This window comes from Myotis brandtii, unplaced genomic scaffold (genome assembly GCF_000412655.1).
Source record: "Myotis brandtii unplaced genomic scaffold, ASM41265v1 scaffold251, whole genome shotgun sequence".
In the NCBI taxonomy this organism is placed as follows: Eukaryota; Metazoa; Chordata; class Mammalia; order Chiroptera; family Vespertilionidae; genus Myotis; species Myotis brandtii.
Genome location: NW_005359516.1, coordinates 3,604,163 through 3,624,623, shown reverse-complemented (window position 1 = coordinate 3,624,623; position 20,461 = coordinate 3,604,163). Strand labels below are relative to the sequence as shown.

General features: G+C 39.7%; 1 protein-coding gene and 1 pseudogene across 1 annotated transcript; one reads left to right on the top strand and one right to left on the bottom strand.

Annotated features, from left to right (window-relative positions):
- Positions 1–2,315: 2,315 nt before the first annotated feature.
- Positions 2,316–9,623, bottom strand: LOC102239504 (annotated as a pseudogene).
- Positions 9,624–10,330: 707 nt separating this feature from the next.
- GKN1 (gastrokine 1) lies at positions 10,331–19,044 on the top strand. The gene is made up of 7 exons (XM_005867839.1): positions 10,331–10,360; positions 12,019–12,072; positions 12,160–12,297; positions 13,232–13,342; positions 13,889–14,036; positions 14,694–14,779; positions 18,889–19,044. The coding sequence occupies exons 1-7, from the start codon at positions 10,349–10,351 to the stop codon at positions 19,042–19,044; spliced, it is 705 nt and encodes a 234-aa protein (XP_005867901.1). The 5' UTR covers positions 10,331–10,348.
- Positions 19,045–20,461: the final 1,417 nt, after the last annotated feature.

The following is a 20,461-nucleotide window of genomic DNA, read 5'->3' as shown; positions in this document are numbered from 1 at the left end:
TTTTATTTCTCACTCACATAAAGTCTAATACAGATGACTTCATGGTGGGTGGCTCTCTTCCAAGTGATGACTTATGGATTCCACCTTCTTCCTTAGGCAGCTTCCCCATCTTGAATCTGTAGCTTCATGGTATCCTGACATCATGGAACTGGCAGATGGGAGTTTAGATAAACAGTGTGAGAAGGCACATCTGCTTTTAACTTCTTCAGACTGAAAATGACCACATCTGTTCATCATCCATTGATAAAGACGGTCACATCGCCATATCTAGATGTGAGGGAAAGAAGCTTAGCTCTGTGCCAAGAAGACAAAGCCTGTCTGTGCCAAAAGACCAAGATTGTACTTCCTGCTTCCAGGCTGTCCACTGTTTCATCCTCAGCATCACTATTAATTCATGGTTCAAAAGCACCACTTTGCCTACATTGCTCTTGTGCTCAAAACTTTTTAAAATTCTCCATCAACTCTAGGACACAGTGGTTGACTCTTAGCTTGGCTTTTAACTCACTCTATAGTCTTCTTCCAAGCTAATCTCCCCAAGTGATATGACTAAGGAAATATTCTAAATAAAGGAAAGAAGATGTGAACATAGAGGTAGAAAAAGGTTCATGTGTTCAATTGCCATAAAAAGACACTCAAATTATTTGATTATCCAGTGGTTCCCAAACTTATTTGGCTTACCGCCCCCTTTCCAGAAAAAATATTACTCAGCCCCTGGAAATTAAATTTTTTAAAATTTTAATAGCAGTTACTCATCGCCCCCAAATGCACCTGTGGCCATCACTGCCCCCCTGGATCGCTGCAGCGCCTACCAGGGGGCGGTAGCGCCCACTTTGGGAATCACTGGACTATACTTTTTCTGTCCTTTCCCTCCATATTCTAGACTCCCCACTTTTTATCATGTTATTTTCCTTTCACACTACCTTTATCCATTTTGTCTTTCTTCCTCCTCTCCTTCTTTCCTTCATTTCCCTTCTTCCTTCTATTCTTCGTGGCTTCCTACCTTATGAAAATCATGGGAAGAATATTCTGAAAGCCTGTCTGGTGTTGCTCAGTGGTTGAACGTCAACCTATGAACCAGGAGGTCATGGTTTGATTCCAGGTCAGGGCACATGCCCAAGTTGTGGGCTCAAACCTCAGTAGGGGGTGTGCAAGAGGCAGACAATCAATAATTATCTCTAATCATTGATATTTCTATCTCTCTCTCCCTCTCCCTTCCTCTCTGAAATTAATAAAAATATTTTTTAAAAAGAATATTCTGAAAGAGACAGAAGGATGAACTAGACCCAATGAATCTCTGCTCTCAGAGGGTTTGCTATCATAAAATACAAATAACTGCTAAGCTATCAAAATATAGTAACTGTTAAGTATCAGAGGAGAGGCACAAGTTGAATGTTATGATAATCCAAAGTACACATTGTATTAGCCATATCTATTGATGACAAACAAAAACATTTATATTCTTCATCGTTTTCTACATTATATAAATAATCACTTCTTTTCTTTAGTGACCCTAAATTCACATATTTTCAATTTACAAAAAGTTTTTACAAATCCACAGGAAGCTAATGAACAAATACAATTTTTTAAAGGGCAAAGAACATGATTAGAGGAAGAGAAAGCACTAACAAGAAATGGTGAAGAGTTGAAGTTCCAGAAACATCCTACCTGGACTTGAATTCCAACTTCTCTAATTTCTCTTGTGGAAGGAAAGCATAGCAAAGTGCCCTCTCAAAGCATCCTCATGAACACTGATGGCTCACATACATAACATACGTAGAACTGCCACAGAGTAAGCTCCCAGTAAAGTGTAACTAATATTATTATCGTTTTATTATAGGTAAAACATTTGAACCTCATAAGTTATTTGAGAATTGCAAATTCAAAAAACATTATTAAATTAAATTTAAATGAAACTAAGATATCTGGAAATTCCCTAATTATTTGGACATTTTTTAAAAACCACTTCTAACCCTGTTGGGTGGCTCATTTGGTTGGAGCATCGTCCCTTACACCAAAAGGTTGTGGGTTCGACTCCTGGTCAGGGCACTTGCCTAGGATGCTTGTTTAATCCCTGGCTGGGTTGAGTTCAGGAGGTAATCAGTTGATGTTTCTCTCACACTGATGTGTTTGTTTGTTTGCTTGTTTTTTTCTCTTTCTCCCCCTTCCTCTCTCTCTAAAAATCAATGAAAACATATACTCACGTGAGAATTAGAGAAGAAAAAAAAAGAAACCCGAAAACAAATATCAAATTAAACCCAAAGCAAGCACAAAGCAATAATAAAGAGCAGAAATCAATGAAATTGGATAGAGAGGCATTACATCATGATAAAGGGGTCAATTCTCCAGGAGATATAATAATCCTTAATATACACACACCTAACAACAGAGTATCATAAGAACATGAGGCAAAACTAACAGGACTGCAAAGAGAAATAGAGACCCACTATTCTGGCTGGATACTTCACTATTCCTGTCCAGTAATTGATAGATCAAAACGTCATAAAATCAATATGAATATAGTTGAACTAAAGAATACCATCAATCAATTGGATCTAACTGACGTAGAATACTTCATTCAGCAACAACAGAACATGGAACAAGCTCATGTGGAACATTCACCAAGCTAGACCACATCCTGGGCCATAAAACATATCTTAACAACTTAAAATAATAGAAATATAATAGAAATCCAGGTATGTTCTCAGCCCACAATTGAATTAAATTATATATCAATAACAGAAAAATAACTGGAAAATCCCAAAATATTTGGAGACAAAATAATACACTTCTGCATAACATGTGGATCAAAGAAGTCTCAAAAGAAATGAAAAGGAAATATACTAAAAAGTTAACAGTGATTATTTTTGCATAGTAAAATAATGTGTCACTCATTTTTTTCTTTTTTTTATCCTTGCCTGATGATATTTATTAGTTTGAGAGAGAGAGAGAAAGAGAGAGAGATCAATGAGAGAGAGGAACATCAATTGGTTACCTCCCGTATCTACCCTGACTAGGATGGAACCCAAAAACTTTTGGTGTATGGGACAACACTCCAACCAACTGAGCCACCCAGCTATCATTTCTTCTTGATAATTTTTCAAGCTTTTTATAAATTTCTATGAGCTGCTTTCCTGATCAGCTGACATAAAGGACTTGGATAGAATGGCAAACATTTTGAACAGTGGCTAAAAGGAAGAGGAGAGAACATCACTACAGACAAGGAAAGCTGAATTCCACTGATACTATTGCAGGTGCAAGGAGGATATTTTTTAGTTTAAATTCTTTTCTTTTTTACAACCTATTCAATAATAGAGTGGAAATTGTATAACCTCTTCTAGGTTTGGGGAAACGGCCAAAATTAGTAGAATCTATTTTGTACCTGTATTTCAGTTGAGCTCATCCTTGATTGAGCCCTAATCATGTGACAGTAACTATGTTAGACACAAGGAATATGAGTTCTGTCACAGAAGACTTATAGCATTATAGATATATAAGATGTCCATCACACATCATCTGTATATACCTTCAACCTATTTTAAGGTGAATCATAAAATTTTAAGCAATAAATGGTGTCTACATTTCTTAAATATACATATGTGTTTAGATATCTCCTTTTGTGCATGCCTTATATTCCTTTATGAAGAGACCAAATCAATTTTAAAGGTGTGTCAATTACCAAAAAGAAATCAAGTGATTGCTTTTCTAGAGGAACACCCATGGCCAACAACTAAAATATTAATTTACTGGGAGGAGCTGAAGGTTGTTGGACACACCACACAGCTATGAGACAGAGAAAAGGGCCTCAGTCACGCAGGGATACACCTAAGCACAAAGGCCAGGGAGAAAGGGAAGTTTCAAGTGGTTATTGGTGAGAATTAAATCCATATACTATCTCAAGCTCAGTGTGTAGCAAGTTGTAGTTTCTTGATAAGTGAAATAATTCTGACTCCATTTGTCTCTATCTAATTGCGATTAACTGAGATATTTCAGAACCATAAAGGTGAATCTGAGAGAGTTAAGAATGTTATAAACTGGTCTCCTCACAGCCACTGAACCCCAAGTTCACACCACCTGGCCTCACCCTGTGACTCATCATGCAGGTAGATGTGTTAAACCTTGACACTTCCTGCACCTGCACCCAGGGCCCACCAGTGGAGGTAGAGGGTCTATGCAGGGAGATGGGGAGAGGCAGAAGGTGGGATCACTCATGAGCCACAGCTCCCAAGTCCCAGTGCATGCGCCATTGTCTCATCAGACTTGACTTACAAAACACAAATTCAAAAATAAAATTATTAAGAATTTCAAGATGGCGCCAGCAAAGCACTGAATTCAAGCATGAGTCTCTCTTCTGAGCACAAGCCCTGTGAAGACACTGGCCATGTGATCATGAAGCTAGCCTGTTTCAGATGTAGATTTCAGGACTCTGGAGTATGAGTACTGGCTGTTTTACATCTTTGACCCTTCTGTAGCACTTGTGCTTAACTGGGGCATCGCATTTGCTGGAGCCTGGTGGCTTGCTGCTAATTAAAAAATAAACCTGGAAGCTCAAAATTCCCTGAGGCCCCTCTGAGAATCCAATATCCTTATCGCAGTATTTTGCCCTTTCCAGGAGTGGCTGCCATGGTTGAAGAAATACACCTTAATCATGAGTGCTTTTGCACCATCTTCTCTAACCTGCTTCGCAATGAACACTAAACAAGGAATAAGTGCTCTTGTTTCTGAATGAGCTGTGAGATCATTATAAAGCAACATATTGCTATTACTTTGTGATTATTGTTTCTCATATTTTCTCCACATCCTTTTCAGAATGGAAGTACTCAGCCAGGCTTGATTGTTTAACATTCTGTTTATCTCTACTTTCATATATTTTATATAAGTGAAGTCATCACTCAGGAGACCTTCTTTTAGCAAGACTTTTCCAGTTTGGTTGCCTTGGGATGGGGGAGGATCCAAAAAGTTTGGCAAATGCAATTGGGCAGATAGACAAACAGCAACAGAAAGGCAGCATTGTCTATATTTTGGATGACAGTGGTCCCGGAGGAACTAGAGAAAGGAGAGGGCTCTGCAATGCACAGGAAAGAGCTTGTTCCACTTGGCTGATATTTGATCATTTCTCTCCTATACAAAAACAATAATGTACTAGGCGTGGGTTTTCTGGAATTAGAAGCTTTCTAGCAATAGTTATTAAAATGTTCATATACATGTTCCTATTGCTATTCTTTTGGACATCATTGATACAAGTACATCACTGCCATAAGCCCTGGGAGCTGTAGCCATAGGATGTAACTGTAATTGGAGTCTTAACTACAGGCTAATAAACCAAGATGACTGGCCGAGACAAAAATTTCCCCTGAGATGGCAAAATGTATTCACACTTCACAATGAACCACCTGACTTGAGACCATCCCAAGGGTCTTCACACTGATGCAGAGGATGCTCAGGAAAACAATAATAAAGGCAAAGAGAGTGACTCAGAATCTCTGCCTGAACGGGCTTCTACGCTGAAGCAAATTAATTAGAGTCCTGAATATCAGAAACAGCACAAGAATGAAAGGGAAGACGAGATTTACTAAGGGCCTCATAGCTGACTGCAAAGCCAGCCCATTACCATGTCTACACAGGAGAGGGAATCTTGAATAAGGTTATTTAATGATGAAAAAGTGCCCTGCACAGAGATATTCCCTTCCATTTAGAGAAAAATCTGAAAGCGCTAAAGGCCCTCCAGATCTACAGCATGAGCATATTATATGTGGGCTGTATTCCATTTGTTCCACACTAAGGGAGTTCCCACCCAGTTGGACATGACAGGGTGTGGGGAAAGTGAGGCCTTGGGTGTGTGTGCTGGGAGATAAAATGACCATAGGGTTCTTGGCATGGCCCCACATCAAGCTCTGTGAGCAGGGCAGGCTCTATTGACTCATTGGGGCCATACCATCTCCTGGGACTCCCTTAATGCATCATTCTAGCCAATATAGGTCAGCACCTCTCCCGCTGGCTCCAAAACTCATAAATAAATATATTTCATTTTTATTGTCTAGCTTAAGCACCTCTTTTATGCAATTACAATTTTTAAAAATATATTCTTATTGATTTCAGAAAGGAAGGGAAAGAGAGATAAAAAAAAATCAATGATGAGAGAGAACCATCGATCGGGTGCCTTCTACATACACTCCCATTGGGACCAGGAATCGAACTGGTGACCTCTTGCTTTCTGGGTCAAGGCTCAACCACTGAGCCACACCCAGATGGGCTGCAATTACAATTTTTAAAACCAGGCCTATTGAGCATCATATATGTGCCAGCATATTCTAAGTTCTATGGAGGTGTCAAAAACAAACATGGATATGTTTGGTCTTTCTCCTATGGGACAAGAAGCATACAAAATATACTCTCAGTGTGAGAGCAAGCAAGGGACTTGCTCATGCTTCCTTAATACTTTTGGCCTTGGATGAGAGACAAGGGTTGAGGTAAGAGCTGACTATTCACCTTACCCCCACTCACGCTCACACACTCACGAACACATATTCATACATGTGCAACACAAAGAACAGAGGAAGATGCCCTGACCAGTTTGGCTCAGTGGATAGAGTGTCGGCCTGCGGACTGAAGGGTCCCAGGTTTGATTCCGGTCAAGGGCATGTGCCTTGGTTGCGGGCACATCCCCAGTAGGGGGTGTGCAAGAGGCAGCTGATCGATGTTTCTCTCTCATCAATGTTTCTAACTTTCTATCCCTCTCCCTTTCTTTCTGTAAAAAAAAATCAATAAAATATATTTAATAATAAAAAAAAGAACAGAGGAAGAGGGTCTTCTGATTTTTGGAGCCACTGAAGTAACAATATTATATACAGAAGGAATTTTTTTCTCTTTGACCCATAGAGGGTAAAAAAGACTTACTGAATGAAGAAAGGACAATAGAATCAAAGTCTCCTGGCTTCTAGTTCCAATCAGTAGTTCCCCAAATGAATTTTCAAATCCAGGGTGCAACCTCAGAAGTAGCACATGTCCCCCAGGGATGTTAATGTGTGTTGAAAAAAATAAATTAATAAAAGGGAAAGGAAAAGCAACTGGGGTCTATGGAAACTTAAATGAGGAGAATCTGGATGAAACAGGGTGACATAGATTTCTCCCCTACAGATTTCTTAGTACATTTGATATGTGAACATGCATTGTCGATCTCTAACAGAGGGATTATTCAATCCTGCACTCTATCTCTCTATTTGTCATGGACCATTCACAGGCCCACTGTAGAAAATGTCAACCTCAAGTCCTTGGTAAGATATGACATGCACAAAGTGCTCTAGGTCCTGCGCCGATGTACTAAAACAACTACTCATGGCTGAGTGGAAAGGCACCATGCCAAACACTCTTTGACTTTGCAGCCATGTGACAGTTCCCAAAGCAGATGAATACCTCTTCACATGTCTGCCTCCCACCCCAGGCTAATTGATCTTTTGCAGCTAAAGAGTGAATTTGAAAGAAATTTGTGGACACATTTAAAACATAAATAAAATCTTACCACCCAGGCCAAGATTTTGATAGAGCTATTGGTAGTAAATCAAGCTTTATAACCATGCAACCACATGCTGTGATTACAATCTCTCTATATAAAAGCCTAATATGCAAATTGTCCCCTTGGGAGTTTGACCAGGAGACCAGGAGTTCAATTGCTCGCTATTACGTGCGCTGATCACCAGGGGGCAGCGCGGAACAAAGGAAGACCCTGGCCGGCAGCTGGAAGGCCCAGATCAGCCCTGATGGCTGGCCATGCCTAGGCCTCCTACCCGTGCATGAATTTTGTGCACCAGGCCTCTAGCGCACACATAGAAAGATAATCATGGGCTCAAGAAGGTATCCAAAGGGGAAATTTATAGATCAATGATTAATGAAATAAAATTTTCCTCTTCAGCAATTTGATTTACCACCTTAAATTTGTAAGAAGAATAGGAAAAAAATACAACTTAAATTCACCTCCTGAGCATTTACTTGTTTGTCAGTGACAGTTTCTACTCTTTGTTTTTGATGAACATATTTTTTTATCATTTTTACATAATTTTTGTCAAATAAATGATCTATAAGTCAATAAAGGGACAGAAATTTCTTTTATAGCTCCAGGAAAATTGAGAAGCAGTGGTATTGAGCTGGGCCTTGAAAAATGAAAAGCAGTTTACCAATTCAAGAAAGGCAAGAATAGATCTTGTAACCTAGAAACCCACACCTGAAACCTATATGTTCATGTTGACCAATGTCACCCCAATAAATTTAATTTAAAAAAAGAAAGGCAAGGGGTTGGTACTCCAGGGTGAGAGAATGGCATGGAACATCCTGAGTATTCCAAGAATGATGGGAACTCTGGTGTAGCTAGAATGTACTACATGGTGGAGACTGACAGATACAGCTTGGAAGGCTTTGGGAACCTTATTATAAAAGACTTTGGAAGTCATTCCAATGAGTTTGAAGTTTTTCTCATAAGCTGTCCGTGAAAGATGCTAAGCATGGCAGAGTCATGCACTGAAATGTAAAAGATGGTGACAGAGTGATCAATTACATAACTGTTGTAAGAGTCTAGGTGAGAGGAGCTATGGGAAGGACAGATATGAGAGGCATTTCTTTCATTTCTTTCTTACTTTCTTTTTTAAAGTTTGATCTTACTTACTTGTTACTCGTAGAAAAAAACTCACTTTTAACTGGACTCAGAGGTAAAAGCCTAAGTTTCTGGGTAATCTGTTCCTGTTTTTCTTTCTTCTTTTTCTTTTTTATCCTCACTTGAATATATTTTTATTAATGAGAGAGAGAAAGAGAGAGAGAGAGAGAGGAAGAGAGAGAGAGAGAGAGAAAACATCGATGTGAAACATCAATTGATTGCCTCTTGTAAGTGTCCTGACCGGGGATCGAACCTACAACATTTTGGTGCACAGGACAATGTTCCACCAATGAGCCACCTGACCAGGGCTGTTCCTGGCATTTTTCTTCAGTCTCCTTCATTCTCTTGGCAGAAGTTTAGCATACTCTATGGCCTCATCCTTATTTTTCTTAGTATGTTGTTTCTCCAGAACAATACGCTCACATTTGTGTTGCAGAGCGTGTGGAGTAACGAAACACCGAAGCTTGGGTGCTTTAGGCCTAGGTTTCTTGCCCTCTTTGTTTAGGGGATTTCTCATAACATATTGGTGGATGTCATCTTCTTTAGAGAGATTGAGAAGGTTGCATATTCTGCTAGCTCTTTGGGGCCCCAGGTAACAAAGCTCAGTAGTATCAGTGAGACCAGGAATATCTTTTTCTCCTTTGTTTACAATGACCAAGTTGAGAACACTGAGACTGGCATTCACAATGCAACCCTGAGAGATTTACGCTCTCCCCAGTCCTCCGTGGTCTATAACAGAGATGCCCCTTACTCAGCAGCAGGAGAACACGGCCATGGGTCAAGACACCTGCTTCAAGGGGAAATCTTGTTTGTCATTCCCACTACTGATTCCAACCACAGAACCCTTCCATTTTCCACCCAGTGTGTTAGCAGCAACTTCTGTGTCCATACACTTCTCATAAAAGGTATGAAGTTTGCATGCATCATCCACATTGGTGAGTTTCTGGCAGCTAGTGGCTAGGAAAGAGATGTTCAGCTTCATCCTGAAGCAGCCATCTGCCTTGGAGGTGCCATGAAAAAGAGCAAAAAGGCATTTCTAAGATGAAATGACAAGGTTGAGTAACTAATGGGATGAGGTGGTCAGAAGAATAGGCTGAAGACAGCCCCCAGGTTGCCCAACCAAATGCATGCTACTATCATGGTGAGAGCTCAGGACTGCAGAAAAGGGAGTAGGTTTGGTGGGGTTAGCTAATAGAACATGTTTAGCCTAAGCAAAACCATTACAATGGGTTCAGGTAAAGATAAGGAGAGGAAGTCATTCTCACATTCTTACAGGAATGAAGTCATTCGCACATTCACACATGCTCCCTGGAAGGCCCAATATGTCCACAGTTTCTTATCTGTGATCTTGTTTGACTTTAGGGATTATTCCTTTTCTGAATCTGGAATATCAATATATAAAATACCCACACCCGCACTTCATAAGTTATCATAAATCATATTGAGTTTGTTATGATATCTTCAACTTCAACAAATGATGAGTCAGATGAACTCCATGTCAAAGTGCCTTGCTAATCAGGTAGATATTCCAAAAGCTTCTTGCTACACTGGATTATGGCATGGATATGGGAAATGAGGGAAGATAAGTTTTTGACTCCACCTGGTCACACCTACTTTGAGTAAAGCCAGTCAAGTACAAATATGAGAGAACTTGTCTGATTCCACGCCTGCCTGTCTCCTCCACTCCATTGCTCTGGTGAAGTCAAGATGAAGTTCACAGTGAGTAGAATTTTTCTTTTGAATTTATTATGTTATAATAGAAGACTGTCAACATTTTGAGCTAAGGGCATCTGCTTCTTACGACAATATCACCATAATGGAAAATTTTGTTTTAAAAATATGTCTTTTATTTTCACAGAATTGTGATGTTTATAAGCATCTCTACAGAGAAAGATAGTTATATTGGGATTAAGCAGCTGTTTAATCTTATACCATGCTATCTTTAATAAAATTACCTTCCAAATCTCCAGATTTAAGTCTGGGTGAAGAGCAAGCAGTCCCTAATCCCTAGAAAATGTCTGATCTTTCCCCTTTTTCTTAACTCCCTCTTTTACCAAAACTCCTAAGTATATTCAGGCAAGATAAAAAGCATCTTATCAAAGCAAATGTGGGAGAGACTTACTGGCACATTCTCTGCTGTCAAATGGATCTCCAAGTCAGAACAGCTTGCCCAGGACCTTGTCCAGACTCATTTATTCATGAAAACACCTGAAGCATGAACTAGTGCAGCATTTCACCTATGGTTCCAGATAAAGGGCTAGGAGTGCAGCAGGTGGACCACAAAATTCTGCCAAAACAACTGGTGGTATCATGTGTGTTTTATAACAGCATGTATGAGGCTAGAATCAGATGAGTACTTTCATGTTTCAACATACTAAATACTAAAATTTATTACAGCAGACTGCTTCATAATAGAGTATAAAATCATTATCTAGAAATAAGTTTTAGAAACCACAGTTTGTGTTGTTTTTTTAAAGAGGTCATATCTGGATCTTTCCTAGTTCTGCAATGAACAAGGGATAGAACCTTGGCCAATACAAACTTGGTCAAGTCACTAAAGTAACATCTGAAGCTCAATTTCCTGATCTGTGAAAAGACTGCATTGTACTATTCCTCTCTAAAATTTCTTTCATCTCTTGACACTTTTTTTAGGCTAATTTTTACTTTCTTCCTAAGCTATCAGGAGAGAAATTAAGCAAATAAAAAAATTACCTTGAATTACCAGTGCAGTTCTCAAACCATTTTGCCTCAGGTAAAGGAAAGGAGAATAGGTGCTCAGAATCAGGCACCCTGCATAAAACTCCGTGTTTTGACAAGCAGGATCATGGACCCAGTGACAAATGACTAACCCAGGTACCCTGGGACAGTTACTAACTTCCCTTATGCCAACCACACTTGACAGCCAGGCAACACCAGTATTCAACCTGTTTACTAATCTATTGCTTTTAAAAATTAAAAAGACTACTGCTATTAGGAGGTCTAGGAAGGAAGGAAGGAAGGCATTCATATCAAATAGGGAAAGTAACTTAAATCATTTTCAGATGTGATTCTCAGAACTTATAACCATTTTCATATCATACTATTAATTTTCAATTTTATTTTTTAATATACCAGCACTTTATTATTTTTTTTCACACGACCTACATTAAAAAATTATAAAACTATATATCACAACATAATTACTGTAAGTAACCTAAAATTCTACATTGTCATTAAAACTTTCGATAGTTAAAAATATACAGGGCAAAGAAGAACAGAGAGCATACCCCACAGAGTAGTAAAATTAGTAAATATTTTCTATGAGCTTGGGTAGAGAAAGAAAGAAGAGGACATTGTCTTGCCATGTGACTGGAGACCAATGTTATTTGTGATTTCAGATTTTCTTTGCTGGACTTCTTGGTGTCCTCCTGGCTCCTGCCCTTGCTGAATATGTAAGTCTCACCTTTTAAAGTGTTACCAAAATGTATTTGCAAAAGAAATGTGATATTAAAGCATTATCAATTTCTCACACATTTCAGAATGTCAACAGCGGCGATAGCAACAACAGTGGCGGAAGTGGACAGCTGTCCGTGAGTGTCAACAATGCACAGAACGTGGCCAATGTTGACAACAACGATGGGTTGGACTCCTGGAATATGCTCTTGGATTACAATACTGTAGGTAGCCAACAGGCTATTTCCATTCTTTACAAACACGAGGTTTCTTTTTTAGCTAAAAAAAAAATTGTCTGCTAACCATAAAAAGTAAATTCTAACTGCACATAAGCATAGTTATAAGCAAAAGTGCCTATTTTGCTCACCTAGTTTCACCCCCTAGATACAACTGCTGCTAGTAAGTTTCCCACCATCAGTTAAAATTCAAACCAATGAACAACCCCCACTATGATCAAGGGGTTGGTAGGGCTCTAAGACAAATATGAGCATCCTTTTGCTTTGCCTGCAGATACCCTCAGCAATGATCAAAGGCCATCGCTATATTACTGCTGCCAAAGTATAGCCTATCTCATTCTATTTTCAATTTCCTTCTAAAAAATGAAAATTGGCACTTCACTTGTAATTCAAAAGGACCCAGGGAAATGCAAATGATAGTATTAATTGGTAAGGGAAGCAAAAAATACTTGGCTCTAGTTAGAAGACCCAATTGTCCAATTACCAGCTCCGTATTTAACAAACTTTGTACTTTTAAAAAGCCAACTCTTTTTTGTTTTAGTTTTATCATCTGATAAATTAGAAAACTATTTCCTGTCTTACCTGACTCCTTGAAATGTAAAGATCAAAGGAGATTAAAATGTGATAATATTTTAAAGTTTATTTCAGCAAAACAGACATATGTCATGACTCTTACCACGCTAGCACCTAAAGATAAAGCAACAAGTTAGACACTCAGGCTCTGCCCCATCAAAGATTTAGTGGTTTATCCTTAGAAATGTTAGCGATAAATAGGATTGCAAAACAGGGTCAGATCCTGCACTCTTATCCCAGTTCAACATGATCTCAGAGTTCCATTTCCCTCTGCTGGCAAAGCAATTTCTGACCAAAAAAAAAGCTACTTGGAGAACATACTCCTCACTACCTACCTCCTTCCTAACAGGGTTTTGCTGCAGTCCGAGTTTTTCGCAAGAAGGCATGCATTGTGCACAGAATGAACAAGGGTGTCATGCCCTCTCTTCAAGCCCTTGATGCAATGGTCAAGGAAAAGAAGGTAAAAATAAAAGTCTTTTTTACTTTTGTTCAGGGGAGGTCTTGGGATCTCCAGAAAAAATGAGACGGTCACAGTCATTCCCTCTTGACCACAGTAGTGTGCAACACAAAAGGGGAAGTGGAATTGATAAGTGCCTGAGAAGCAGCTGCCTCCAAGCTCAAAAGCTATGGCTCGCACCTCCCCCTACAGAGGTTCTCAGAACATCTAACATTTACTGTTAGAGAAACAAAACTCTGCTCACTCCCAGGAGAGCTTCCAGCACTTTTTCAAGGACATTTTTCTGTAAGAATTGAGTTAAGGATATTAGATTTAGAAAAAAAAAATAGAGGATACACAGTTAAGTTTCACACCAGCTAAATGCCTTGGGACACTTAGAAATTCTGAGATACGCACATTTGCAATTGGTTCTTCTTCATTTTGATTATGGAAAAATTATAGTTAAGCAATACTGCCTGTTGGTCTTGTACACAATCCTCAATTCAATGAACCACTGGGCTTAGCATTCATTCTCCCTTCTTTCTTTTTCCCTGTCTTCTCTATACACAGTTTCAGGGTGAAGGACCAGGTGGACCACCTCCCAAAGGCCTGACATACTCCATCAACTCTGACAAAGTCGACAACCTGGACAAGTTTGGAAAACCCATCGTTAGCATGTGCAAGGGGGTCCCAACATACATGGCTGAAGAAATTCATGGTGAGTAGCCACCTTACTGTGCATTCCAAATTAGTGCTGGTGGAATTGTCAATCTATTCTCAAGGTGTGTTCCCAAAGAACACCAACTACTCAGAGATGTCAAAGCTAATACTTAGGTAGTGCTTGCTCCCTGCCAAGCATTATTGTATGTGACTTAAGTATGTTAACTCATTTGTTCCTGGATGAGGAAACTGAGGCACAGAGATCACAAAACCCTTGCCTGGGTCAATTCTAAGCATTTTGGCTCTGGATTCTATGCTCTTAAGTGTCCAGAAATACTGCCTTTCAAGGTGAATCTAGAGAGCACTCGAGGCATATTCAAAGAAATACATGAATTACTAAATGAAAGGACAACACTAAGAGAATCTATTGACTTTTTATAGCTGAAGCAATCACTTCATTTCTGAGCATTCAAAGAATAACTTACACAAAAGCAAAGTATCCACCTAGGAACCTAACCTAACAGCAATTTCCCAGATCTTTGAATCAATTGATTTAATGTTGATAGCTAACTAGCTAGATCTTGAAATTGTTGAAGAGCTAGTTTGGAAACTGTGACATCCCCTTTTCCCCACCCCCTTCCTACATCCCCACATTCCCAAACACGTCCTTGAAAAGACATTGATGTTGTGTGTTTTTTTCTTTTCTTTTTATCAGGAGCAAGCCTAGGCTTTTCCTTATCATTGTGCTTCAGGACTCCAATACCCCCGTATTGGGCCCTTTCCTTCTGTGGAACTCTAACAGTAAAGTAAAAAAAAAAAAGTTGCTGCGGGTTTAGTCATCAAAATATTTTATGCAGAAGAATTTGAGTTCTAATGGTTTTTAATCATGTCATGCTGAAATGTTTGATTTCTTTAAGTTTCAATAAAACTATTGAGCACTGAATGTAGTTTAACCTAAAATTCTGTATGGTTTCCATTTGTTCAAAAGTGTAATGTCATGGTCACAAGTTGTCGAAATGCATTAGACCCAACTATTAGCCTAAATTCAGGAACCGTCCCTTATTAAGAACCCCTTCAGATGCTTCAGATACTACTAACCACAGCTCTGGGAATGGTTCCAAGACCATTGGACTGCTCTGAAGACTGCTCTATAGTGGATGTGCACAGTAACATTTCAGATCAGCAAGGCTAGAAATTCACTCAAAGTCACGTGAGCCAGAAAAGGGGGTTAATTGCCAGGATATTCAGGTATCTAAATAATCTGAGGATAAGAGAAGCAGCTTGTATCAAAGAGACTGGAGCCAGGAACTATATTGACACGAAGACCCAAGTCTCCTCCTCTCTCCCTGAAGCCATGTGTTCACTCTTCTCGGCCCCTCTCTAAATTCTGCTTTCCTCCTCATTCCATCTTACAGATGGCTTTTTCTGTATTCATGGCAGAAATAGCTGAACCAAAATGTTAGCTTCATCTCCCATGTCTACCTGTCTTTCCAGCATAAGAGGTGGTGTCTAATCCTTTTGAATCCTGATTCCAATTTTTCTGGACCCTGTTTGGTTCAACAGTTCATAACCTCCACACTTTGATGGCCAGGGAAGTGAAGTCACATGGTCCACATACAGCATTGGGGTGTCCAGTGAAAGAGAAAAATTTCAGAGAAAATAGGGACTCCAAATATTATGTATTTTTTGTTTGTTTTTTATTTAAGTCATGTTTTATTTTTAAATTACAATTAACATATAATATTATATTAGTTTCAGGTGTACATCCCAGTAATTAGTACCATAAGAAACTACAGTTTATTTTTAAACATTGCTCCCATACCTTTTCTTTAAATCCTGGATGCCATAAAAGTATACCTAATCCATTTCCATGTCTTCAGATGGGATATCCCTATATTCCCCTATCAAACAAGACTTGGATTTCCACCATTTGAAAAACTGCCAATATTTACCATCCTAATTGGGAGGAAATGATAATTTTCTTTTGCCTGAGGCAATTTCATTGCTGTTCACAAGAAGTGTAGTAGAACTTCCAAAATATCCTAAAGCCATGAGGTATGGAACCCTGTCAAAGACCCATCAGAGATCAAGGTCTTAGATGTTGCCCTACTGTGAGTGAGAAAGAAATCAAACTGAGGCTCACAAGCTGGATACAATGTCATGTGGCTGACTTAGGGAACTGGTGAATCCCATGTTTCATGGACAAATTGTCTAGTCACTATTTCAGGTAGGGGCAAGTGGTGTTCACCAAATTGATACAGGTTCAATCTCATTGCCAGTGCTGGGTCTGAGGTCACTCAGCAAATGTCCTAAGGTATACCAAGTCTAGCTGCCCCCTGCAGGGTGCCCACAGATCTTTGTGGTGATGTCTCAGAGAGTCATCAGGGTGAGGCCAGCAGAGTTTATCAGGCCCAAACAAACCAAGATTTGATTTTGTGAAGGGACGGCTCTGAACCAGCCAGGCATGTGAGGGGAAGATGGCCCCTGTCCTAGAGCCACACAACTCAGAATATCCCATATTCTGCTGGGAGCCCAAGTTCAGCAGGGTGGGGCCACCTGGAGTCGTGAGCATAGAGTTAGTGGATCACCTATGAGGGAATGGTGCCAATCAAACTTGGGAGAAGATGAGAGGGAGTAGGCCCCACCTCAGAGCCACACAACTTAGCCTATCTTGGATTCTGCCCAGACCTCCGGGGGAACCCACACTCTGCAGGGTGGGGCCACCAGGAGTCAGGAGGGTGGGGCTTCCAGAAGCCTGGGCGATGGGGCTAGCAAATCTCCCTTAAGGGGGAGGCATCAGTCAGATTCACTGGAAAGTGAGGAAAATGACCCCTACCCCAAAGCCGCACAACTCAGTCACTGATACCCCTAAATCTGCCCAGATCTCCAGTCCCTGGTCCAGGCAGCTGACTCCTCAGCAGGGCATGAGCTCCACAGGGTGGGACAATAGGGAGTCCGGTGGGTGTGGCTATTGCATTGCCCCAGGCTGATGCCATAAGGGAATGCTCTACCCATGAAAGATGACTTTTGTGATATGGAAGAGGGGCTCAGCACAGGGTTCCTGGCAGCTGTCCCTTCAGCTATCTCTCCAGAGTCACAAACCCCAGTCTCTGCTCACATGACTCTAGTCAACTTTGCCTTCCCTCCACCTGAACCCAGGGTGAGTGGCTGCAGAGCCCAAGGGAGTGGCTATGAACAAGATTTTCTGTGTTGGCCCTTTAATAGGGTGCTTGTGTCTCTAGCAGACTCTTGTCTCTCCCTGGTAGACAGAATGTTATGTGGGCACCTCTTCCCAGCTCTGGTGCTCAGGGCTGGGGAGACTGGTGTGGAGTTGAGACACCACGCTCCTCAGGGGGAAGGTGACACCAGAACAAAACTGAAGGAGCTAAAGTAGTTAGCCATGCACATATTTCTGGGGGGAAAGCATTATGGGCAAAGGAAATAGCCTATGCTCAGGCCTAAGACAGAAGTATGTCTAGCATATTAAAAGTAGAACAAGGAGGTCAATGTAGTTGAAGCAGGAAAAACAAACAGAGAGTAGAAGGAGATAAGGGCAAAGAGGTAAGGGGAACCAGATCATGCCATTGTTAGAACACTGGGTATGATTATGAATAAAATAGGGAGACATCGCAAGAATTTGAGCCAAAACAGGATATGCTCTTACCAAGTAATAAAATACACAAAAGTAAAATCTTAACAAATTTCTCTATATTAAAAATAAGAATGTCTGTTTATCCCAAAACACCAAAATTAGAGTGATAAGCCACAAACTAGTAGAGATATCTATAACAAATAAACTGGATAAATAGTATAAAAGTTATATAAAGAATTCTTACATATCAACAAGAAAAAGATGAATAACTAATAAAAATTGACATAAATACATTTTCTAGCAGAAAAGAAACCCTGAATAGTTAATCTAGATGTGAAGAGATCTTAACTTCCTTAGTATAAGGAAAATGCAAATTAAACCATGAGAGATCACTTCATCCCCATCTGATTGGCAATGAAAAAGTCCAGTACCATGTGTTGGAGAAGATGTAGCATGACAAGAACAGCCAGGGCAAGCATGAAATGATACAACTGCTTTGAAAAATAATTCAACATATCTAATAAGCTAAAGATGTGACTATCCTATGTTCCAGCAATCCCACTCTTAAGTATGTATTTTAGAGAAATTTTTGCACACAGACATTCAGAAACATGTACAGGAATGTTCATAGTGGCAGTGTTTGGAACGGCAAAAACCTAGAAACAACTGAAATGTTTGCCAACAGTAGAATAGATAAATAAACTGTGATGTGTTTATTTGTAGAATACTAAACATTACCCCCCCCAAAAAAAACACCAAATTAATCACAGCCACACACAACAACCATAGATGACTCTCTGAAAAATAATCTTGAGTCCAAAAAGCAGATTGTAGAAGAAAATATACTGTATCTATATAAGTCCCACAAACAAACAAAACTAAACAACACATATTTTTTAGAAATACATACATATCTGGTAAAACTTATAGCAAGCAAATAACACAAAAATTCATATGACTATGTACCTCTGACAGGGAAAGAAAGGTTCATGGAGGGACAAATGGAAGACTTCCAAGATAGTGGTAATACTTTTTCTCTCTCTCAAACTAGACCGAGGGGCGGGTGTTCATGAATGTGTGTTGTATCATTAATCTTTATAGTTTACATATATCTTTAAATAGTCTTTTGCATGTAATACTTCATTGTAATTTTTTAAAGTTAAAAGCACAATAAGTAAGCTACAATGAAGACAATAAGAGGGTCAACCTGCCTGGATGGAAAGAAACTGTTCTTTCATTCCAACATGAGGCTTCTCATCTGTTGCTCAACTTTGAGGCTGGCGGTTCCAAACATTCAGCCTTTGACCCATGTCTCTAGAAGAGTGGTGTAAGTGAAAATGAGTTCATTCAGCACCAGGATGCCGAGCTCTGCAGGGAGAAGCGGCTGCTGTTCCTGGCTGTGCCAGTGCCAAGCCCTGCTGTCCACAAGACTCTAAATCGCTGCTTGGAAGCCTGCTGGGCAGCTTCCCATTGACAGTTTTGTTTGGCCGTGTCAATAACCCGAGTAACTCATACCGAACCATGGCTCCCCCTCGCACCTCAGCCCACCGAGGTCAGGAGGAGGTGCAGGGAGCGCACAGAGCTGGCTGGCAGGGTCATCAGAAGTTTTAGTGATTTCATACCCCCAAGAGGCACCAGCGAGGAGCAGATAATATCCTGTTACAAGCATGAGCTAAGAGAGAAGCATTAACAGAAATATTTTAGATAAGCCCTTGCCCATTGTTAGAGTCTCTTTCTGGTCTCCTCCCAATTGTACTTCTGAAATAAGTAGTTTAAACCAAACCTCCAGCAGTTGAACCCTTCCAGAACATTCACTAATAAATTTTAACCCAAAGTCAATTTTTCCAAGGTACTTTCATATGAATAGATACATGTATCTATTTGCTGAGTTTTATACTTCCCAAATATTCAGAAGTTAGAAGTAAACAATTAAGAATATCAGGAAGTACAACCAAATTCAAACATAAGAGAGAGTATGCCAAACCTTACCTTTCAATCACTCCTACTCAGATATTCAAATTAGGCTGGATCAGTTTTCCTAGTATTATTTTGATCTACAAGATTCAAATCAGACAACATAAGTTACATCTTAGTTTCCTTAACTAGGAGCATCATCAATATCACATCCTATTTGCAACACTATATTTATGGTCTTCCTTCCTTCCTTCCTTCCTTACTTCCTTCCTTCCTTCCTTCCTTCCTTCCTTCCTTCCTTCCTTCTTTTCTTCATTTAACAAGTATCATTGAGCACCTCCTATGTGACTGACTTTTCTGGGGGCTAAAGATAAAGCAGGGGAAAAAAGCAATTAAAATGTCTATCTTAATGAAGTTTACATTCCAGTAGTGGAGAAAAACAATAAATAAAATAAATAAATAAATAAATAAATAAATAAAATAATGGTAATTGTTAAGGAAGGAACAGAATAACATGAGGGAAGAGGAACCATCAATGGAAGGTTGAACTGGGGGAAGGGTTGTGTTTTATATTAGACAGGAAGGTGTATAATAAAGAATATTGTTGGCTCTGTTACAGGGAGGTAGTCTCAAAACCCTTGCCATTTCCAAGTGATGGAAACTTCTTTGTTATTCATAGTGGTCCCCTCAGACTACACCTGATAGTTTATGCTAATAAGATGACTCCTGGTGGGCCCTTAGATAGTTTCAGTGAAGGAGATGACTCCAAATGGGAGCTGTTCATGCCAGAAAGACCAACCATGTGATTAGAGGGTTTGGGCTTTGAGCCACATGATAACAGCCTGACCACAGGGGCAAGGAGGAGGCTGGAGATTTAGTCACATGACCAATGATTCAACCAATCTAGCCTACATAATGGCCAATGATTCAGTTAATCTTGCCTATATAAAGAAACCAAAATAAAAACTAGGAACATC